This window comes from Zeus faber (assembly GCF_960531495.2).
Source record: "Zeus faber genome assembly, chromosome: 6".
Classification (NCBI taxonomy): domain Eukaryota; kingdom Metazoa; phylum Chordata; class Actinopteri; order Zeiformes; family Zeidae; genus Zeus; species Zeus faber.
This window is the reverse complement of record NC_137201.1, coordinates 3273130-3297820: the sequence shown is the minus strand read 5'-3', so window position 1 is coordinate 3297820 and position 24691 is coordinate 3273130. Positions and strand designations below refer to the sequence as shown.

The 24691-nt window shown below is 45.2% G+C and overlaps 1 protein-coding gene across 1 annotated transcript in view; it reads left to right on the top strand.

Moving 5' to 3' along the window:
* agbl1 (AGBL carboxypeptidase 1) overlaps nt 1-24691 on the top strand; it is a gene marked incomplete at both ends in the record, with an annotated part of 253871 nt that overhangs the window by 143564 nt on the left and 85616 nt on the right. The window contains one exon of the mRNA XM_080002341.1: nt 9910-10063. Within this exon, the coding sequence (XP_079858467.1) occupies nt 9910-10063 (154 nt within the window). The remainder of the gene's footprint in view (nt 1-9909; nt 10064-24691) is intronic.

Genomic DNA, 24691 nt, shown 5'->3' with positions numbered 1-24691 from the left:
TTATAAGGGCAGTCAGACAGTAGTAAGGTGTGCAGTAGGCGTGACGAAGGCATTCAAAGTGGAGGTGGGATTGCATCTAGGATCAGCTCTGAGCCCTTTCTTGTTTGCAATGGTAATGGACAGGTTAACAGAAGAAATCAGGCAGGAGTCTCCGTGGACTACGATGTTCGCGGATGACATTGTGATCTGTAGCGAGAGTAGGGAGCAGGTTGAGGAGAGCCTGGAGAAGTGGAGGCATGCATTAGAGAGAAGAGGAATGAAAGTCAGCAGGAGTAAGACAGAATACATGTGCCTAAATAGGAGGGAGGGCGGAAAAAAGCTGAGAATGCAAGGAGTGGAGCTGGAGAAGGCGGATGAGTTCAAGTACTTGGGGTCGCCCATCCAAAGCAGTGGAGAGTGCAGGAGAGAGGTGAAGAAGAGAGTACAGGCAGGGTAGGGGGGAGTGGGTGGAGAAGAGTGTCCGGAGTATTCTGTGACAGAAGGGTTCCAGCAAGAGTGAAGGGAAAGGTCTACAGTAGTGAAACCAGCTATGTTGTACGGTTTAGAGGCTGTGGCACTGACTAAAGGGCAGGTGGCTGAACTGGAGGTGGCAGAGTTGATGATGTTGAGATTTTCATTGGTATGACAAGGATGGACAGGATTAAGAATTAGTACATTAGAGGGACAGCTCAGGTTGGACAGTTTGGTGGAAAAGTGAGAGAGGCGAGATTGAGATGGTTTGGACACGTGTGTAGGAGAGATGAGAGTTACATTGGGAGAAGGATGGTGAGGATGGAGCTGCCAGGTAAGAGGAAAAGAGGAAGGCTAAAGAGAAGGTTTATGGATGTGGTGAGGGAGGACATGCAGGCGGTTGGTGTAAGGGAGGAAGATGCACAGAACAGAAGGTATTGGAGGCAGATCATCCGCTGTGGCGACCCCTAACGGGAGCAGCTGAAAAAAGAAGAACATTGGGCGCTTTCCCAGATCAAACAGTGTACAAAGTACAGTGGACTCTCATCAGTTTGCTGAGCAGCAGACTTGATGGCGTTATCCTGAAAGTCTGATTATTATTTGCGGGTTTTTTTTCAGTGGATTCGAGACAATCCAGCAACGCCATGCAATGGCTCGGGGACAAACATATGCAAATGTCGAAATGGATACCTGACTCCTGAGTTCAACCCATTGTTCTTTCGATAATGCCGTCTCTTGCCCAAAGACCTCAGTGTGTTAGGAAGTATGCTGAGTGAACCCAGGTGCATAGAACAAGGCAGAGGCGAGTTGGCAAAAGTAGAGGTTTACTCAAAACAAGTACAAAAACTGGGCAAAAAAAAATAAGAAGTCTCGGGAGCGTGGAACAAGAGCGTTGTCATGAGGTTAGACAAACTCAAGACTGAGCGCCTGAGGACACAAACGACAGGGTCTAAATAGGGACGACCAAACGAGACACAGGTGAAACATATCACCTAATGAGGCAGGGTAATCAGGAACAGAAATAGGTGAAGCAGAGCAACCCTGAAAAGGCAGTACTGGCGGCATCTAGTGGCTGATGCCGGTAGGCCCCGGGCGAACCCTGACAGGACCCCCCGGTCTAGGAACGGCTCCCGACGTTCCTCCAGGGAGTGTCGGGAGGCGACGGCGGAAATCCTGGATCAGAGAGGGGTCCAGGATATCCCGGGCCGGAACCCAGGAGCGCTCCTCCGGCCCGTAACCCTCCCAGTCCACCAGGTATTGCAGGGCCCCGCGGCCCCGGCGGGAGTCCAGGAGCCGGCGGACCGCGTAGGTGGGCTCTCCGTCGATGATGCGAGGCGCCGGAGGAGGCCTCGTAGTGGGCGCCAAGGTGCTGGTGACCACCGGTCGGAGCCGCGACACGTGGAAGGTGGGGTTTATCCTCATGGACCTGGGGAGCAGAAGATGGTATGCGGCAGGATTGACCCGCCGCACGATCTTGAAGGGCCCAACATACCGTGGCGCGAGCTTGCGTGACTCCACCCGTAATGGAAGGTCCCTGGTGGACAGCCAGACCCTCTGGCCCGGACGGAGCATAGGCGCTGGTCTGCGCCGTCGGTTGGCCTGGATATGCTGCTGCCGGGATGTCCTTAGCAGGGCCTGACGAGCCCTCTGCCAGGTCCGTCGGCACCGCTGGACGAACCGCTGGGCTGACGGCACTCCCACCTCCGCCTCCTGCTCCTGAAACAGAGGAGGTACGTAACCGAACTGGCACTCAAACGGGGACATGCCAGTGGAAGAGCAGCGCAGAGTGTTGTGAGCGTATTCCGCCCACACTAGATGGTCGCTCCAGGAGGCAGGGTTGGAGGACACGAGGCACCTCAGTGTTGTCTCCAGGTCCTGGTTGACCCGCTCCGTCTGGCCATTGGATTGAGGGTGGAAACCGGAGGACAGGCTGACGGAGGCGCCGAGGAGCTGGTGGAATGCTTTCCAGAACCGGGATGCAAACTGCGGGCCGCGGTCTGACACCACGTCCAGGGGCAGGCCGAACACCCTGAAAACCTTCTGCACCATGAGCTCAGCAGTCTCCAGAGCTGAGGGGAGCTTGGGCAGAGGAATAAAGCAGCAAGCCTTGGAGAACCGGTCCACCACGACGAAGATGACGGTGTGGCCCCGAGACGGTGGAAGGCCGGTGATGAAGTCCACTGAGAGGTGTGACCAGGGCAGACTGGGGATGGGAAGGGGATGCAGCAGCCCCATGGGACGTGACCGGGGGTTCTTGTTCTGGGTGCAGATGGTGCAGGCAGCGACGAAGGACCGGACGTCCTGCTCCATGGTAGGCCACCAGAAAAGCCTGCGGAGGAACTCGAGGGTCCTGGAGATCCCGGGTGGCCAGTGAGGCGGGATGAATGCCCCCATTGCAGGACTTGTGATCGGACAGCCTTCGGGACAAACAGGTGACCCGGGGGCCCGTTGCCGGGATCCGCCTCCCTCCTTTGGGCCTGCCGGACCTGCATCTCGATTCCCCAGCGGACCGGAGCCAAGATGCAGGAGCTCTGGAGAATGGGCTCGGGGAGTTCCACCAGCTCAGGAGGGTCGAACTGTCTGGAGAGAGCGTCGGGCTTGAGGTTCTTGGACCCGGGACGATATGACAGGATGAAGTTGAACCGATTGAAGAACAAGGCCCATCGGGCTTGACGGGAGTTGAGGCGTTTGGCATCCTGAATGTATGTCAGGTTCTTGTGGTCGGTCCAGACGACAAAAGGGTATTGGGCCCCCTCCAGCCAGTGCCGCCACTCCTCCAACGCCAGTTTGACTGCCAGTAGCTCCCGGTTCCCTATGTCATAGTTCCGTTCCGCTGGGGTGAGGCGACGGGAGAAGAAAGCACATGGATGGAGCTTCTTGTTGTGAGTCCTTTGGGACAAAACGGCCCCCACTCCCACATCGGAAGCATCCACCTCCACCACGAAGGGTAGGGTAGGCTCTGGTGTGGCCAGGACAGGGGCAGCGGTGAACCGCGTCTTGAGAGCCCTGAACGCCCCCTCAGCCTCCGCAGTCCAGGCGAAGCGGGCTGTGGATGTCCTAGTGAGGGCGGTGAGGGGAGCTGCCACCGTGCTAAAACCCCGAATGAATCGCCTGTAAAAATTGGCAAACCCGAGGAAGCGCTGCACCTGTTTGACCGAGATGGGTGGTGGCCAGTCCCGGACGGCTTCGGTCTTGGCAGGATCCATCTGGACGTGACCCTCGGTCATGACAAACCCCAGGAACTGAACGGTGGTGGCGTGGAACTCACTCTTCTCCAGTTTCACATACAGGCCATTGGCGAGCAGGCGGTGAAGGACCTGTCTCACATGCTGTATGTGTTCGGGAAGGGTCCTGGAGAAGATGAGGATGTCATCGATGTAGACGAACATGGAGCGGTTGAGAAACTCACGGAGGACGTCGTTTACAAAGGCCTGGAAGACAGCGGGAGCATTGGCCAATCCAAAAGTCATGACCAGGTATTCATAATGGCCGGTAGGTGTGTTGAAGGCGGTCTTCCACTCATCCCCCTCGCGGACACGGACGAGATTGTATGCGTTTCGAAGATCGAGTTTGGTGAAGATGGTGGCGCCCTGCAGTTGCTCGAAAGATGTGGACATGAGAGGAAGGGGGTAGCGATTCTTGACCGTGATCTTGTTAAGACCACGGTAATCAATGCAGGGATGCAGGCCGCCATCCTTCTTACCCACGAAGAAAAACCCTGCGCCCGCCGGTGAGGTAGAAGGGCGGATGAAACCTGAGGTGAGCGCCCCCCGGATGTACTCCTCCATGGCTGTAGTCTCAGGGGCAGAGAGAGAGAAGAGACGTCCTCCAGGAGGGCAGGTGCCAGTCAGAAGGTCGATGGCGCAGTCATAGGACCGATGGGGAGGCCCGTCTCTTGCTGAAGACCTCCCTCAGATCGGCATACTCGTGGGGCACTCGTGAAAACTCGGGAGGGATGGGACCTTGAATACGGACTGGAGCCAGGACACGGACAGGAACTCTGGAGTGGGCAGGGGCTTGGGAAGGGGCCCGAGCTTGGACACGGACTGGAGACTCGAGAGGGTGAGAAGACGGACTAGAACGAAGACAGGTGGTGTGGCAGGCAGGGCCCCATTCGGTGAGACGCCCGGAGGCCCAGTCCAGATGTGGGTTGTGACGGGCTAGCCATGGGTAGCCCAGGACCAGTGGAAACTCAGGAGAGTGGATGAGGTGGAGCTGGATTACCTCTGAATGTTTTCCCTCCAGTGACAGCCAAAGGGGGGCGGTGAGATGGCGCACGCTACCGGACCCCAGTGGTCTTCCATCCAGGGCTGTCACCGTGAGAGGATGCTCTAGAGGTGCCAGAGGGAGCTTTAGGGCCTTTGCTAGCCCTACATCCAGGAAGCTACCTGCAGTGCCGGAATCCACCATAGCTTGGAGGGAGTGATGTTGATCTCCCCAGGCGAGGGAGGCAGTCAGCCGGACCCCGGTCGCCTCGAGCTCGGGAGAGAAGGTTGGCCTCTTCGCAGTTCTCCCTACCCTGGACGAGAGTTGGCTTTTCCCGAGAGCTCAGGGCAGGAAGAACGGAAATGCCCTGGGATCCCACAGTACAAGCAGCAGCGCTCTCTCATCCGCCGGTCACGTTCGGACCGAGAGAGCCGTGTGCTGCCTACTTGCATCGGCTCCTCCCTTGATGCTGGAGGCGAGCTCGGGATAGCCAGGGGATGCTCGGGAGGCCTCGTCCCCAGAGCCGCTCTGCGCGCTGGTCTTGGTGAAGCGGGGAAAAAGCGTTCCCCTTGTCTCTCCCGGAGGTGGTTGTCCACCCGAATCGCTGTATCGATGAGCGTGTCCAGGTCCTCCTGCGCCTCCCGGGATGCCAGCTCGTCCTTGACACCTTCATTGAGACCCTCCTGGAAGGCCGCGATGAGTGCCTCGCTGTTCCATCCGGACACCACGGCGAGGGTGCAGAATGCGATGGCGTAGTCCGCTACGCTGTGTCCCCCCTGGCGTAGCCGGAGTAGCCGCGACGACGCCTCCCTCCCACTGACTGAGTGGTCAAACACTCGGCGCATCTCCCCGGCAAAAGCCTGGTAGCTGGGGCAGGCCGGGGTTTGCCGATTCCAGATGGCTGTGGCCCAGGAGAGTGCTTTGCCGGTGAGTAGCGTGACTACGTATGCCACCTGTGAGCGCTGGGTGGGGAACTGTGACGGCTGTAGCTCGAAAGCCAGGGAGCATTGTGTCAGAAAGCCACGACAACCCCCTGGGTTACCGTCGTACCTCTCTGGCGCCGGCAGTCGTGGTTCGCGGTGATCTGGAGGACGCGGGTTCATGGGAGGCAGCGCTGGCACAGGGGCCATAGGTGGAGCCTGTGCCTGGCTCTGCTGGACGGCCTGGGCGAGCGACTGCAGGTTGTCCAGGACCTGTGGGAGAACCCGCTCATGACGGCCAATCGCAGCCCCCTGGTTCGTCAAGGCCACCCGCAGGCTCTCCACCTCTGGAGGCTGGCTCTCTGCTGGGTCCATGTTGTGGCTCAGTCTTGCTGTTGGAGGTATGCTGAGTGAACCCAGGTGCAGAGAACAAGGCAGAGGCGAGGTGGCAAAAATAGAGATTTACTCAAAACAAGTACAAAAACTGGGCAAAAGTCTCGGGAGCTTGGAACAAGAGCGTTGTCATGAGGTTAGACAAACTCAAGACTGAGCACCTGAGGACACAAAAGACAGGGTCTAAATAGGGACGACCAAACGAGACACAGGTGAAAAATATCATCTAATGAGGCAGGGTAATCAGGAACAGAAATAGGTGAAGCAGAGCAACCCTGAAAAGGCAGTACTGGCGGCATCTAGTGGCCGATGCCGGTAGGCCCCGGGCGAACCCTGACACAGTGGGTTCGATACAGAGTTCAACTATTGAACTTTTTTTATTCACTGGTTCACCACAAGGTTCAGTGCTCGTGCCAATGTCATTCGCATTCTGAATAGATAGCTGACCTCAAACAATGTTCAAGTGTTTAGAAAGACACTGATTGTTGACACCTACAACTCTCAGGACGCACTCGTACCCTCTGTAAACTAATTTCCCCAATGGACCTCAGCTAATATCCTAGATCCCAATGCAGAAAAACAAAAATTAATAAGTCACAGACTTTGGATGAGGACCATCCCCATTGCAACATCTCACTAGGGATGCACACCCCTGGGTCCTCACTCCTAGGTACTTATTGATCCAATTAATATTGTAATTTTCAGCCACAACTCTGTGCATTGATACCTGTACATCGTATCATAAGCACCAAAACAATAGAGGGAGTACCCTCTTCGACAACCAACTAACCCTTGGAGCCAATTGTCATGGAGTGCGTGCCAAATTTCAGTCAAGGCTCTTCAAATTCTAAACTCTGAGACGGAAAGTCAATCGGTCACTCCTTGATTCACTTTACATCTGCTCTATTTTCGAATTATCAACTTCATGACTGGACAACATCTAGAAAGGGTAAAATTATTGGAAATCAACAAAAATCTTCCAACACACTGAGAGTCAAGGTCCTTAACTTTTTATATGCATGTGTGTCAACATGCATGAGTTTAATGACAAAGAACAGCTCACAAGGGAACAACCAAGGGGGGGTCGGGGGGTTAAGCCCCTTTTCTCAACGTTCTGAGGCTACTGTTGCATTTTTCGCAGCTTGCGAGTAGTTTGTTTCACTCTGGCAATTACGTTTAAATTAGTTACAAAGTGTTTAACAAGAGAAACCGCGGGAAGTGTCTTTCTGCAAGGAATGACCTTTCAACTAGTGATCGGAATTCCAGCTCTTTTTAGTGAGTCAAATCATTTGGTTCAGCTTAGCAATAAGAGCCGGCTCTTTTGCTCCCAAACAGCTCTTCATTTAGTACCTCTTCTAGCTTTCATAATTCAGCCAAATTTAGCAATTTCTTGATCGAGATTTAGTATGCGTGCACATATATCTCAAACTATTCAATGAAATTATACTAAATGTATGAAAGTCTCACCATGCTTGGCTGTTAATGTTATTCCGAAAGGGAGACTTTTTTGGGTCGGATTTAACAAATGTGTTATAGGATCTCCTGTAGACTCGGGCGATTGCGCAAAATTCCAATTGGCGATCGCTTGAGGGACAGCGATCTCCAATTGATGATTTTTTCTGGGGGGGGCTCGCTATTGCTTGCATAGAACTTGTTAGGCTCACTGACTCAGACCAGAGGTGAACCTAAGAGCACAACGCAGGAGAGCAGGTTAAGGTTCACAAAGCATGGGGTTTATTAGAACAAACAGACCAGGGTCATGAAAGCCAGGATATCTGTCAGCGAAGGGAAACAAGTCAGGCAAGGAGCAGGCAGAGAATCAGAATCTGTAAGACAGGCAGGGGATCAAAAACCGGGGAATCAACACGGTACTAGCGAGATCACTGGATGGCACACTGGAAAGCTCAGGCTAAGCAAAGAGACAATCTGGCACAGAACTGATGAACTAGGCTAGTATAAGTACTGAGTGCCTGACGAGCAAATGAGCTGCAGGTGAGGAAAAGAGTGGGGAACCTTAGTGGTGTAGCAAAGGGGAGTGGATGGATCTGAAACGACATGAGAGTTACTGACAAGGCTAAACTAGACTAACTTAAATGAGTAGACCAAAGAATGCTGATCTCAGTGAGGGTTCATGACAGAACTAGTGTAATGTGACAAATGCGGTCTCCCTGTTACAGAGGTGCAGGATTTATTATTTACAAGTAAAGTATTGACACAAAAAAAAAATCCAGTTTTTACTTTTAAATTAAGTCCCATAGCAGCAAAAAGCAACAGGGAGACGCATGTTTTTATTTTGGACATAACGGGACAGTCCCTGAACTCATTTGTGTTTAAAAATGTTGTTCCATACATGTAGGAAACAAACGAAAATAAATACTGTAGATCTAAAATAAAAAGACAGACACGGGAGCTGGCATGCACCGCTGTCTGGAGGAGAAATAACAAAAAACTCTGCCCTGATTTTCTGAGGTTTATGTTTTTCGTTTTCCATACAAGTAAGAATCTAAGGAAATCATATAAATTTCTCGATGAGATTATATTATATATTGCTATATTAAAATCACAAGATTTGCATATAGAGCATGGAGGTAAAATGCGATCACAAGTGATAGCTCGATAACTCGATAGCTCTGAGCGGAGAGGACGAGACCTTACTCCCACTCTCTCCCTCTTTCCCCGTATTCTGGTGACCATCATATGCCACTTAGTATTCAACATATTGCGTGCATTTATTGGGATACAGAGCGGCATTTCATTGACGAAGTAATAAACAATTGCAAAACCTGTAATCATAGTAGAGTGAACTTGATTTGCTTGTCGGACCTTTTTCAAATATGAAATCTTCACATTTTACTGTTGACGGAGGGGATTAACGGGTGAGTATCCACAATTAGTTGGTGGCCAACCTACTAATGGCTATAGTGTGAAAACCCTAGAAACATTGGATAAAACATGATGAAAGTACAGATTTAAACTTGTCAAATAACAAATGAATTTGACAAGGAATTTAGCAAGTTTTTTTTCTTTATCTCAATAGAGGAATATGCTTACAGCTAACACAAGGACACAAGGCTGAACAAAGGTAAACATAAACATTTTTAGTGGATTGTGCATTGCAGTCATTCTAACATACCTCAAACCGAAGTAGCGTGTTTCGTTCATTTTTACTTTGTAACTTTCACTGATTTCACCTTATAAAGTAACCAAAATCTGTTTCTGAACAAATTTGAGCCGAGAAATATGCAATCGTATATGCATTTGTAACATGGAGACAATAGTGTAATGGGGCAGAGTGCAAAGATGCTGGAATAAATATTAATGATTAACAGATTACTTTATATACGTGAGGTGGGTGGACATGACAGTATATGCATGTATATTGCATACATGCATATACTGTCATGTCCACCTACAGCACATATGTCCACATACAGTACATACAGCATGCTTTGATCTATACTTTCATGACAGTGATGATATGTACATGTTAAAAACTGTTTAAATTACAGAATATATTATTTAGAATTTGTAGGTACAGTGGGTGTTTAGTGTTACAGGTTTATTACTGGGGGGCTGTTTCTAACATTGTATGACTGATTTAAATGTTCATCAGGGTAATGGTCTGCGGCAAGAAACTGTTCTGGTGTCTGGTTGTTTTGCCGTACAGTTCTCCGTAGCGCTTACCAGAGGAGGTGTGGAGATTTTATCTAAAGAACTTGATGACAATTTTTTGCGGTGCAGCCCAAAGAAAAACATAATTTATAAGTTCAGATTATTTATTTGTAATTTTTTTGACCTAAAAACAATGGGGAAGAAAAAGATTTGTGAATATATGATTTCTTGAATTGACCCAGTGTCTGAGAGTGTTAATTTTCTCTCTCTCTCTCTCTCTCTCTCTCTCTCTCTCTCTCTCTCTCTCTCTCTCTCTCTCTCTCTCTAGTCCCATCTCCAGATGCTGGAATGCTCCGTCGACTGTGCAAAGGTCTTTTTCCGGCAGCAGACTCTGTGCGACAGCTTGGCGGGAAACCCATGTCCGCTGGTCACCATCACAGCCTGCCCTGCCAGCCGAGGCTGGAGAGACATGCATGAACTACGTAAGTCTGTGTGTGTGGGTATTTGTCAATGCACCCAAATCACGTGTATTGAATAAACAGCATTGACATTTGTGTTGAATATTAAAATACACCCATGTATATGAACGCATGTGTGTCTGTCTGTGTGTGTGTGTGTGTGTGTGTGTGTGTGTGTGTATGTGTGTGCGTGCTTGTGTGCGTGTGTTAATTTGTGCACCCATATTGTTGTGTATGAGTCTAGAACACATGCACTCATTTATATGCATTCATGGGCAAGCAGGTGCTAGAGGGTAACAGTCTGCCTCTTCCTTGTGTGTTCTGCAGTGTGTGTGTCTTAGTGTGTGTGTGTGGAAGACAACGAAATAGATGCAACAAAAATCCAGACACAAAGACAATATCTCATGCTTTGTTTACTTTTCCCTACTTAATTTAAACCCAGTGATCCACGGCACTCCCAAATATGAAGAAATAATTTGTTTAGGAGGGCAAACCATATGAGATTCATCATACCAAATCAGCATTAGCATAATATCATACAGTTAAACCTTTTATTACGCACCGGGCATTTGCACAAAGCAATTATACCCGTTTTCAAATTTGCGGTTTCCTACAGAGGGTTCATAGCTCAAGCAGCAGTCAGCCTTTCCCGAACCAAAGAAGGTTTTTCTTTTTTTTTCTCTTTGGTGCATATTGCTGCAAATGAAACAAAACTTGTCATTTTGCGCGGAATAAATAAGAACAAAAGGGGGTGAAAAGTAATTGCCGGTGTTACGTTGTAGCAGCAATTAGCAGAGTTTGACAGGAAACGCTTTAAGGTGCATTCGTATGATCAAGAGTTTCACAGAAAGGGACCGGGCGTTATTGAAATGAATAATTCATGAAGAATACAGTTCCCAAGAGTCCCAAACTGAACATCGCAACCGACTGAAGTGATTCAAATCTGGTCTGGAGGAAGTTAAACTATAATACTCCACTATAATTGCCTGCTAGTAGCCCAGTGTTGGTGAGAATCTGCACCATGTTGCACTACCATCTTCAGTTGGTTGCGATCTGCAACCTCACCACTAGATGGCACTAAATTCCACACACTGCATCTTTAAGAGAAACGTTGAGGTGGAAAGTGAAAAGTGAAGCCAGGTGTGCCAAGAACATTTTTCAAATTCCACTTAAAAATAATCAAAGATCAAAATTGCAAGGCTGCACTTCACTTCATCTAATTCATTGGTTGCCGTCAGAATAGCAGCTCCAGCAGAAAAAGTTTCACTCCGAAAGTGAGGAATACTGAAAGGTTTGACTTTTTTTTTTATTTGTTTCTCGGCAAGTCACTCAGTCATTCGACCTTCCGTTATTTGTTCACTTTGGACTTCTGGTGAATGAGGGTCAGAGTCGGTTTGGCTCTCAGTTGAGCATGGAATTTTTTCACAAGAATCATTCAATTTTGTCAAAATGATTTATTTTGGTGGAATGCAAATAGTAAATCCAACATGTTCAATATGAATTATGCCAAATGCCATGGCCTGTTTGTTTTTGCCTTGGATTCTAATTAAGACCAGAAATTATTCTCAATTTATTATTATTTATTATTATTATATAATTTATTATTCTCTTTTGCCGTAGTGACTCCAGAATCCCGAGTCATTTAAAACATTTGCTTGTTAAGAACAAATCGTTTTAAAACACTGGTGTAGGGAACAATGGATTCATTGGTTAAATATTGTTAGCAAACTATTGGATGAATGCCATATCTGTCCTGTCATACATATCATGTTCATTTAGATGGTTCAATGTATACTTGGAAAAATCCCAGGCCATTAGAGTTGCTTGGCATGTCTAGAGTGAAAGACATAGTCAGTCATTTTTACATCATTTAGCAGACATCCAAAGTGACTTACAATTATTCATACACCGATAGATGCAGCCATCAGGAGTAATTAAGGGTTAAGTGTCTTGCTCAAGAACAGTTCAGCCCCCTATCAGGAGGAGCCGGGGATCAAACCAGCAACCTTTGGATTCAACCTTTAAAAATGTCTTAAGATATTGAAATAAAACAGTATATTGATTTCTAGAGCCATCATCTTTTGTAATGTCTATTCAATGCTTTACTTGTATTCCATAATAATGTCTTTGAATTAAAAGATCTCTATTTGTGTTTTTTCCCCCAGCAAATACTGATCTATGTGATTATTTCATTAATTTGATTAATTAATTACAGATAATGTAATTATTTTGATTACAGTTTTTAATCGATTGACAGCCATACTTATCATTCCTTTAAATATTATATACAAACATTGTTTCATTGTCTATACAGAGAAAGATACTCATTACTGTGGAGATATTATTAAAATCCATAATATCCATAATCTATTACCGCTGGAACCCCCAAGCCTATTTCATAGGCAGGTGACCGCAGGGTTAGCGTGGACGTCAATTTCGTAATAGCAGGCTCGATGAAACCCTGTTTATTAAGAACATACAGCTCTGCTTGTTCTCAGGCTTCTCTCACACAAAAATTAGAATTTGAGAGATTTGCATTCCCGCCTAATGTTGGCTTTTAATGCTCTCATCAACATGGGAGTCCACAAAAATGCTCACTTAATGCAAATATATGTTCATTTGAAATCACTTAACAACCCAAAACAATGACAAATATTGTCCAGAAACCCTTCAATCAGGTACTGATTAACCAATGACAAGTGAGACTGTAGAGCGCGCATGTCCCTCCTTCTGTCCTTAAGCCAATTATGGCGCGCATAACAAAAACATACTTTTATTTATAACTTTTTAAATTGTTCTGATTCATTCATGGATTATTACAACATTTGGTGTCTGCTGCCACACTGCGACAGAGCAACATACATACGGTGAGGCATATAACTGTTTAGACTGCTCGGAGGACGATTTTTTAAAAGCATTTTAACATATTTGGCGATCGTGTTCAAGTTCAAGGTTTCAGAGAGTGTTTACATTTTCACTTTTGCAAATATGTTAAAACTCAAATTTTGATAGATATCACATTTTTCCACTTAGTTTGAGTATTCTCTGCAGACGCCATGTGGCATACTGTACCTACACCTGTATGAATTGGCCAGGGCCGTGTATGCGTGTATGTGCGTGTGTGGGAAAGATGGAGAGAAAGTATGTGGTATTGTCATGGATATATCGGTAAGAAATGTCTCTGTTGATTCAGCATCCAAATTAAACAATATAACCAATCTTCAGTAGTATTTTAGTTTTTTGTATTTCATGTCACTTTGCAGCAGCAACTACACACGTGACATGATTGTAAAGAACACTCACCACAAACCCACAAACAGATGAGACAGCAAGGATTTCATGCCAACGAACCCCCCTCAAAAATAAAACTACAATCATAACAGAACGTGCGTAAACGCGTCAAAAAAAGTGCCGTTAAAAGGAATTTGAGTTCAAGCGTTATTATCCCGTTAACTTTGACAACCCTAGTTTTTATGTATAACTAGCACATGGCTGTTCAAAATGTAAGACTTTCTAAGAAATTTGAATGGCACAGTTGAACAAAATTTCAAAGATTCAGTCCTGTTTTCCACAAGGGAGGATGAAGCTGCCCGTTAAAGCTATACACGGGGAAAGACTCTTTGTCCTGCCCCTCGCTGGCTTGCTGTTTATTGAAAGTTTATTAACATTGCACATGTCGCGTGTCCAAATTGCACCAAATTTAACACTTTAAGTCCTTGGGTCACCAGCAAAATACTACTTATATATAAAATGGAATCACAGTCAATGTGTAGAATCCCCTTTTTGGGGATTTCCTTGGGCTCGCAGGACCGCATTTATACACGCAGGATGGTTTTCTGCTCGTGGATACTGTTCTCTGAGTGTGTGCGAGTTTTGGGACTAATTAAACCATAGCGCCATAGCGTCTGAAAAAATATATTACGTCTTCCTAAATTACATGAACACTGTTGGGTGGGTGGATCCTAATATTAGGCAGCCTATATTATTATTTATTCTTATTATTTTTATGAAAGATTAGACATCTGTAAAAGTCACTATGCATCATAATGCATGTTGGTCTATCTTTTTATGTTATGGGCTTTGGTCTAGAACCAGAGATGAAACGCAATTACAATAATAGTCACGCAACAAAAATACAGTTTTACTGTTGGGTGTTTGGATTCAAATCAAAACATTTTACAAACCTATTTTATTTATTATTTATTCTTGATTTTTGTTTTTTTTACCTGTGCTGTATGCCCAGCATACAACACAGAGTATTTGTGTGGGGGGGTAGCTCAGGAGGTAGAGCTGGTCGTCTATGCTAAATGACTAAATGTATGCAATTGCATCCAGGGCAGAGTTAGTCTGCAAGTGGAGTTCAAGTTCTCAACCTGCAATGCAACTTTTATTAATTCTTAAATCATCAAGAAGTGCTGCAATAACTCTGTCCTGTGGACGACCTGTAGGATGACAAGAGCACAGTTTTTTGTTATAGAGAACCACCACCAACCCCCCTTTTTGGAGAACTATTTATCATGTTTGGGTCTATAAACAACTGATCACTACTCCAAGAGGGGGAGAATCACTATGGGTGAGACAAATAAACATTGAAACAAACAACGTTTACACAAAAACATAAACATTGGATGACAACATGTATTGAAAAACAGTGAATTAGGTCCAGGAAAACTGAAACTACAACTGGTCACGTGGCCTCTTCCCGTCATAATTATGGCAGCAAATGAAGGAGGAAAGGAGAGGAATGCAACCAGGAGGGTGCTGGGGTGCACTCCAAGTAGGTGTGGTGGTGTGTGCGTGTGTGTGTGTGTGTGTGTGTGAGATGTCCATGTGTGAGTGTACATGAGTAACCCCATTGGTACTGGTGTAGAAGGTCGGTATTATGTTGTGGCACCTCCAAGCAGCAGAAGGGGCCCCCCAACTCCGCAGCCCTGTAGACACCCTAGTACCCTGTAGACCCCCCCAGTACCCTGCCCTGCGGCCACAGAAGACCCCTGGGCCCCCAGAGAAGCCAGAGGGCCGTGGAGCAACCCCCATGCCCAGCGCCGAGGAGCATGACCCAGTGCTAGGGAGCACGAGGAGACACTGCACCCCAGGGGCGCACACATACAACCAATCCCCAGGTGCAGGCACAAGACGGGCGGAAGACACGGACCGCAGGCCCGGATCCCAGCCCCACACCGACAGACCGACACCCTGCCCGGCCTGCCAGACCCACGGGCGAGCCGGCAGGACCCCCATGCCCACCCACGCCCCGCACAAGGGGAAAGCCCGTTCCACCGCAGCCGACCAGACGCCCCACCCGGCGAGAGTGCTAAGTGCCCATACATGTAGCAGCGTGGGCCCAGCGCAGGGCACCTCGATGTTACCCACCCACCGCCCCCCACACCACAGACCAAACCCACAACGGCAAGCAGTCCCCCCAGGGGCCCCGGAAGGCACCCTGGTGGCGCTCTCCGCAGCCCCGTCAGGTCGCAGCACATCCCAAGCCACCAGGTGCAAGCTGTCAGGACTCCAGCCAGGCCGGGAGGGGGGGCCCACCCGGCAGCCCCCTGGCTAACTGTGCCCCCACACGGACCTGCCAGCGACCGGCCACCCCGGAAAACCCCAGTGCTCAATGTGTGCTGTTGGGAATTGCAGTTAAAATTGCGGGGTTGGGGGTGCGAGTCCTTCAGGCAATTCGAACCCCAATCGCTCGCACCCCTCCTGCCCCACAGACTCTGGTCCGATGGAGTGTTGTTCGGAGTAGGATTGGTGTGCGAGTGTATGTGTTCTGGGGATGGGGATGGTAGCTCAGGAGCTAGAGCTGGTCGTCTGGTAATCTAAACGTTGCTGGTTCTATCCTAGGCTCCTCCTGCTAGCATGCTATAGTGTCCTTGAGCATGACCCCCACATGCCCCAAAGCACCACGACATTGCATCAACTTCGGAAGACTCAAGAATTAAATGATGAAGTTATGTCAGTGATAGAAGTAGCCCATATTTCATTAATTAACATTGTTTTTGGATATTGCCAATAGTTTTTCCATTGAACTGTAATCTATTAATAACTGCAACCATTGGGATTTGGTGAGATTATGCTCTTTTTCCAATTGAGTAATATTGTTTTCTTGGCAATTGTTAAGGTGATCAAAATGGGTTTGTTGTGTTTCAGTGGTGGGTCGACTGAGGAGAGGTCACCGAGAAGACATATAGTTGGGAAGACTGGAATGCTGCGACCCAGAAGGGTTGATAGCTTCTTGGTGATGTTGATCCAGAATGCTAGGATTGGTGTGCAGAGCCAGAAGGCATGAATGTAGTCATCTCTGGTATCAAGGGAACAGTGAGGGCAAATGTCTTCATCCACAAAACCCATGGGCTCTGTGCAAGATCTTATATTGGATGAGTTGCGGGTCATAGAAAAACTTCCACAGGTTGATATCGGTGGGAACAGCAAGGTCTCTTTCCCATTTCATTGTAGGTAGAGAAAAGGTGTCATCTGTTTTTAATAAAAGTTTGTATATTCTGGAAAAGGGATTCTTCAAGTGACCGATATGAGTGAGATGTTCAATCATTTCAGGTGGTTGTAGGATGTTGTTCGTCAATTTGATTGTATCTTTTAGAGACTGCTGTAATTGAAGGAATTGAAGGAAGCCGTGGCCACCGATATTATACCTTTGCGTCAAGGTTGGGAAGGATATAAGGGAATTGTTTTCAAAAATGTGTTCCAGATGAGTAATTCCTTGTCTTTTCCAAGACCTAAAGATTATTGGTCTGTTTTTAACCAAGAAATCTGGGTTGTGTGAGATTGGCGTGAATTTGTTTGGAGATAGAGTGTGACCACTGATTTTGAGGAATTTCCACCAGGCTGACAGAGTTGCTGCGAAAAATGGGTTTTTAAAGCAATTATGTTTCGTTATAGATTCAGTGAGTAATGGGAGATCGGATAATGATAACTCCTGACATTCAGATTGTTCAATGTCTCGCCATCCATGGGCCAGTTGTTGCTCTGGTTGTAACCATTTAAATATAAATTGAAGATTTTTTGCTCGATAGTAGTATCTTAGGTTTGGGGCTGCTAGACCTCCACAGTTTTGGTTTTTCTGTAGTGTTGCTAGTTTAATTCTCAGTTTCTTGTATTTCCAATAAAATTTGTTGACTATTGAGTCTAGAGTATTATAGTGTTGGTTGCACTGGGGTCATTGAAAATACATAGTTTTGGAAGTATATTCATTTTCACTGCTGCTATCGTACCAATTAGTGAGATGGGTAGGTTGTTCCATTGAATGAGGTCTTCTTCAATGGATTTGAGCAATGGAGTGAACTTAAGGGTAAACAAATCTGATAGATTGGTGGAGATATCAATACCAAGGTATCTAATATTGCCCGTTGTGATGGTTAAGTGAAGTTTCTAGGTTTCAGAATTCCAGTCTGAGAATTTAGATATAAGATTGAACACCTCCGGTAGGGATGATATTGGGTTCCATATGTGCATCAAGATATCATCTGCATACAAACTGATTTTGTGAACAGAGTTTCCTGTTTGTATGCCTACAATATTACTGTTTTGACGGATAGCCGCCACGAGGGGTTCAATAAAAAGATGGCGAATAGGAGAGTGGAGAGTCGACATCCTTGTCTTGTGCCGCATTGTAGAGTGAAACGCTGTGAAGTGTAAACATTGGTGATGACAGAAGCAGATGGAGAGTTGTAGAGGATTCTGATCCATTGAATGAGTGACTCTCCAAAGCCAAATTTGTTGAGGATTGAAAAGAGATATGTCCAATTAACTCTGTCAAATGCTTTTTCGCCATCCAAAGAGGCTTTAATAGTATTAAAGTTGTTCCTTTGAGATATGCTGATCAGACTGAATGATGCATATTGCTGGATGAGTGTCTGCCTTTGACAAACCCTGTTTGGTCTGGGTGAATTATTAATGGAGTTACTTTTTCAATTCTGTTGGTTAGTGTTTTACTTATAATCTTAAGGTCGCAATTGATAAGGCTTATGGGTCTATAACTGGAGGTGAGGGTTGGGTCCTTATTGGGTTTGAGCAAAACCGAAATGAGAGCAGTGTTCATGTGCGGAGGCATGGTGGAGGTTTACTTGACCTCTGTCACCATTCTGATTAATAATGAGGAGATTAGTGGCCAGAAGTGTTTATAAAATTCCACTGGGTAGCTATCTGATGCAGGTGATTTATTGTTGGGCATAGAGACAAGCGCTTTCCTGAGTTCTTCAAGAGTAAGTGGTTGATCTAAGGTGGTAGCCTTCTCCGTCGAAAGTTTAGGAAGATCAATATCATCAAGGAATGAGTGAATGTTTGATATAGTCAATTCATTATCCAAGTGATATAGGTTATTATAAAACTCTCTAAATATGTTATTGATGTATGCTATTCTACCCTGTAAATCTTTGATGTCTGTAATAAGTGATTTTTCTCTATCACGTTTCAATTGATTTCGCAAGAAATTTACCTGATTTGTCATTGAATTCAAAATAATTTGCTGAGAGTGGGCTTGTTGGGAGTGCAACTCCTTTAGTCACTGTTCGAGTTTATTTTGGCATTCTTGTCCTTTCTTTTTCTTGTGAGTGGAGAATGAAATAATACTACCTCTTAGAACTGCCTTAGCTGTTTCCCAAAGTAGGGATGGTGATATTTCTGGGGAGTCATTCAGTTCAATGAAGGAAGTCCATTCTCTGGAAAAAAATGGTTAGTTCTTTATCTTTCAAAAGTGAGGTGTTAAACCGCCACCTGCCGGGAGGGTTCCGGTTTGTTTCATTTATCAGGTTGAAACTAATTGGCCCGTGATCAGAAATTACAATCGGGTGGATTTCTGGATAAGTGATTTTGGACAGTGCAGAGTTACTTGTCAAGAAAAGGTCGATTCTAGAGAAACTTTGGTGGGGTGCTGAATAATATGTGTATTCTCTAGAATGTGGGTTATTTGATCGCCAACAATCCTCAAGAGCAAGATCACTCATATAATGTATTATAGGGTTCGACGAACGCCAGGATTTGTGAATATTTCTGGCTTGAGAACGGTCTAAATTTGGATCCAGTACCGTGTTGAAGTCTCCACCCAATATGATAATTGATTCAGAGAATTCTAAGAGTTTTGAAAATCTATTATGAAAGAAATTTGGGTCATCCTCATTGCGGCCATATATATTAGCTATGGTAAATGTGATGTTGCCAAAAATCCCATTAATCATTATGTAACGCCCTTCTGGGTCTGATATTGTGGTTTTATTTTGATATGGGATACTTTTATTGATCAATATAGAGACACCTGTTTTTTTTGAGTTGTATGATGCTGAAAACATCTGAGTAACCCATTTTGCTTTGAGTTTGAGGTGCTCTGATGCAGTGAGGTGGGTTTCTTGCAGTAGACAGAAGCTGGACCTCATCTTGGTGAGGTGAGTTCGGATTTTGCTACGTTTTGCAGGTGAGCCCAAGCCTCTCACATTCCAGCTAACAAACTTAATGGGTGTCATTGAAGTTTGTTAGGGGATGATGGCACAGTGCATGCAAGGCAATAGCTATACTACCATTCCCATGCTTTCCCATAGATAAGTCTGGGGTGTCCTCCTTTATATTCCTTTTCATTGCCATAGTATTGTAGGAAGTTTGTAGGGATACATAACTACACAAAGAAATGACAAGTAGATAAAGATAAACACACATTGCCGCATTAGACAACATACATAAAATGAGACATTATAGAGTGAGAGTGATAGGAGAAGTAAGGAGAGAGGGATTAGGGAGGTGAGCGATATTTTAAATCCTGACATAGATAGCATGCCTATTCCTACATCTTGCAGTATATAATAACCAGAATTACAAGAATACATACATAATGAACAAAATAACCAGGGTGTGGTGGAGGAGTCTCAGTATAACAGACCGTCTATATGTAGTTTATCAACAACCATCGATATGCGTTTACCCTTCTGCCGGTTCTCCTTCAGGACAGGATACAGCACCTTCCGTCAGTCGTTGATCTGCCAGGGCAATTGATCGTTCATACCCAGCGTGGTTCCTTTCAGCTCCCGTCCTTTGCTTTGAACCAGCTCCTTGTGCTTGAAGTGTTCAAACTTAGCACTTATGGAGCGGGGACGGTTCCCTACGTGGAGTCCTAGTCGATGAACTCAGTGAACGGTGATCTGCTTCACGGTGTCCGTCGGGAGTTTCAGGGCGGTGCTGAGAAAGTCTTTCAACATATTTTCTGGGGACTCGATGTTGTTCTCTGGGATCCCAGAAAAGATGAGGATGTCCCGAATACTTCTGGATTGTATATCCAGGACAGTCTTTTATATTATTTTCTTTTCTTTTCTTACAACTTTCATCTCCGCTCTGAGACGCTGTAAGGCTTTAAGATCACTGTTGTCTTTTTGCATCTCACCGACCGTGCGGTGCAGGAAATCAAGACTGGCTTTGATCTCAGTAATGTCTCGGAGAAGTGGACCAAGCATGTCCAGCTTCTTGTTCATCTCATCCAAGACATTCACCTCTACAGCACCCGGTATGAGATCGTCTGTGTCGCTGTGTTGCTGAGTCGGTCTTCTTCCTTTTTGCGGGATTATTGCGGTCTTGGTCGTCTTCCATCACGTATGCGTGAGAACTTGCTTCCTGATATAGATGCACCACAATTACATAAATAGTCACGCAACAGAAAATACTGTTTGACTGTTGGACGGGTCGATCATAATTTCAACTCTCTAGCAATTAGCATTTAAATATAGGTTCCCTTACTGTACAAATGGTGGAAAACATAATCGTATCGGTGGTGGTTTTCTTGCTTTCTTTGATATTTCCCTGTTGATTTATAAGGAATGCATGAAGATGCGCAACACATGGAGCAAGGTCAGGACTTACAAATCAAAGGATTCCATCAGCACTTTTATTTATTATTTTAACACATTTATTCATAATTCACACTGCTAGAAGTAGCTGGTATAGCCAGATGGTGCAAATCAAACCAAAGAAAACAAACAAACTTAAGAAACTGCTCTAGCCCTGGGAACCTCTAGCAATCTAACGGCACTTGACTGCTTCCAAGATCATGACCGCTAAAGCCTGCTTTATAGTTGTCATGGGCGTAGTGTTTTTTAGTGAACGTGGCATAAATTAGGGCATTATGGTGCTCCCAACAGGCCCACATGGAGATGCGTGACGGACAAGTTTTTGGAAGCTTGTGCATAGATGTCCGCAGGTGCAATCTGTACGATCCATCCATGCGTGACCACAAAAATAACCAGATGGCGTTGAATTCATGGTAGGAGATTGTGCCGTCTCTGTCCAATGATTTGAACTATTTGAATAATTCTGGACTACTTTGTAATGTTTACACTGACAATTTGCACAAACTCACTCACTGCACTGACTTACTACAATACATATACAGTACAACACTTTCTATTTTAATTTTACTGCTTTTCTAGTTATTCAAATCCTTCCCTCAGGACTTTTTTGTAATATTTACAGCAGTTCTTTCAGTTTCCCCAGTTGGTTTTTGCACAGCGACAGTCTTTCAGGAGAACATCGCCACGGCATCTACATGGCAACGCGCAAATATGATGCTTGTAGTAGTGCGGTAGTGTGCATGCCACACGCCGCATGGCTCGCCTATGGCAACTAAAAAGCAGGTTTAATTGGGCACTGTTTAAACCTTTTTAAGATTGGCAATATTAATTTCTGTTAATATTAAGCATGGGACAGGCTGTTGTCACAAAACCATTATGTTGCTTACGAGTTAAGACTACCTTGTCATCAGCAATTTAACAGTGTTCATCAGCGGCGTTTGCCATCGTGACAGCCTCTTGTCATGATGGCGAACGCCGCTGATGATTTCTCCAAGCAACAAAACACGACTTTGTTTGATGTCCTAGATACACAAAAGATGCGATCGGCATTACCTTGCTCGTAAAAAGCAAGGCAAAGTAGGTCGCAGGGAAAACTTGATGATTCCCCTCAGCTCACAGTTTAACACTGAGAGTTGACTTGTCGTACACAGTTTACAGATGGACCCAACGCAGTAGAGTAACATGATGATGATAGGGCCTGGTGCACTCATTTTTTGGACCGCCCCCACATGCACATAGCCACTTTGCCGCTCTAGGTACTCTGTTGGGGGGGGTTAACTGAGAAGGTGCACAGTGCTTTTTTGTTTCGTTCTATGAGGAAACAGAGTAAAATTAAATACATCAAAAGTAAAAACACTCTGTTGTGGGACAGACAACGGAGCATAGATTTTGGGCATAAGTTGCTCCCGATCGCTCCCTCTCCATTACTCTCCATGGAGAGGAAGACAAGTTGCGCGCCTGTCTCCCTAGGGATGGCCCTATGTCGCCTATAGGAAGCGCCAACCCCACACACACACACAAGTTTACCCCTGAAACACACAATTGTTGTAACAATTGCACAATGTCACCATAGTACAGCAGGAGCCACTTCAAGTGGGCAGTTGGAACATAACAGGGACCAGGCAGAGCCATGGCTGGGGTGTGGCTGACCCATGCAGGGTCACTGACGGTCCCTGTCAGGTCTCTGCTTGGATTTGCCTATAATGATATCCCCCTCAATGATGTTATCCAGGCGCTGGCTCCTGGGAATGCCCCAGGCTGCATTTGTGGAAAAGCAGTTCCAATACTTAATCTGTCCACCGGGAGGGAGCAGTGGTTCAAAGTGTAACGCAACTCGTGTATACAGGATAATCTTGTGTTTGTTAATTGAAAAATATACATGTTTTGGAATGGAACATTTGTTCACTAGATCTAATAGAATCAACATATGCATCCATGATTTCAAAGAACGAATGATTTGAAAATATAAATTAAAGTTGATGATGATTTATTTTATGATGTTCATTGAATGAAACAAAAAACTCCCTGTGTGGTGTCCCGATGCGAGCCGTTGGCTTACGAAAGTCGGAACAAACTTTTAAATTATATCTTGTATCTCCGATCTAATATGCATGAAGATTAAGCAACTGGATTCATTATTTCTCGCCTCAAATTTGTTCGGAAACAAATTTTAGTGGACTGATATGGTGAAATCATTGAAAGTTACAAAGTAAATACAACAGGAAACTCATGCTGAAACCTCGTTGGATGACGTCATATCAGCGTCAATTCAGAGCTCCAGTGCAGTGCGAACACAACCAGAAGAAAATCCCTTGACGGTATTTAGTTCTCGGGGACCTCCGCAGTTCCTGAATACCCTCATGCACTCCCCACAACTCTTCGTGCGAAAATGCCACATCATATTGTGAGGTCCCAGATGATTCCCAACCCTATTTGAGACGTATAGGGTTGGGAATATATATGATTAATATATGATATACGTATTATACAAATAAATATATATCTATGTATATATAAGTATTTATGTGTGTGTGCGTGTGTGTGTGTGTGTGTGTGTGTGTGTGTGTGTGTGTGTGTGTGTGTGTGTATGTGTGTGTCTCTAATGGCCACAGTACACCTTTTTTGAGTGACTACCGAAGCAGGCTACAAATAAAGCCTTGGGCCATCTCTTTGTTTGCACTGAATGACCGATCATTGTGTCACCCAACAGGTCTGGAAGCCCCCACACCTAATCATACACATGAAAACGCAGACCCATTGACGAAAATCTTCACATTCCGATGGAGCAATCAACCTCTTAGAGATGATAATTCCCACCTGACCGTTGGTCCCCTCTCTGTATTCCACCTCTCTGTAGAGGGGGAATCAAATATTCAGTTTACTATCATACAGGACTTATTAATGATATTTTAGAGTTCTTAATAAATAGTTGCTGATTTGTTGAATAGTTGCCAACTAATCCGTGAAGTAATCCATGGAGTTTTAACTTTGTCAACGGTAAAACATTCTTGAGTGTTCAGAAGGCTCCATACACTGTTTAGTCTCTTTTACATTTGTACAACTGGTGTTGATTTTATTCCATTGGCATTTATTTATTGATTTGATTTTATTGTGCTAATGTTCTGTTTTGGAAATTGGAAAATCAATCTATTAAATGGGGAGCAAATACATAAATTGGTGTGATATTTGACAATTATGTTAAGTGATTTGATAGTTGAGTAGTTTGATGAATTTGATAGTTCCTTCCCTCATTTTGAAATCAAAAGGCCGTTGACTAGAAACTATTAATCCACACACTTGGCCACTAAGGAAAACTGCTGTTTACATCATCTACCACTAGTCACTTTAATGTATCAAGTATTGCATTGCATACCTGTTTTGTCTTACCTCTTAGTAATACATTGCAGTGTTTGTCAGTGTTGACAACACTATGTCTATCTTGCCATTCACTATGGCACTGTATTGTTGTGGACTATTTAAGATGTCCACTATCATGTTGACACACTGTCATTATTCTCTGTATTTTATTTTGTCTTTCTTTTAGGTAAATACTTTTATATTATTCATACTACACTACTCATTTGCATTGGAGACGTTTTAAATACTGTTTTTAAATACTACCTTGCCATTATTTTGCTTATTATGTAAAGTTGAGTTGGCTCTGAGATTCTCATTACCGGTAATGACGCTTTCATTGTTTTGACAATAAACTTGAAACTATAATTATATAGACCTAGTTTTGAGCCCTCTCATGACAAAGCTTCTGAACTTTGTAATTTAAAAAATGTAAACAAAAAAACGGATTCAA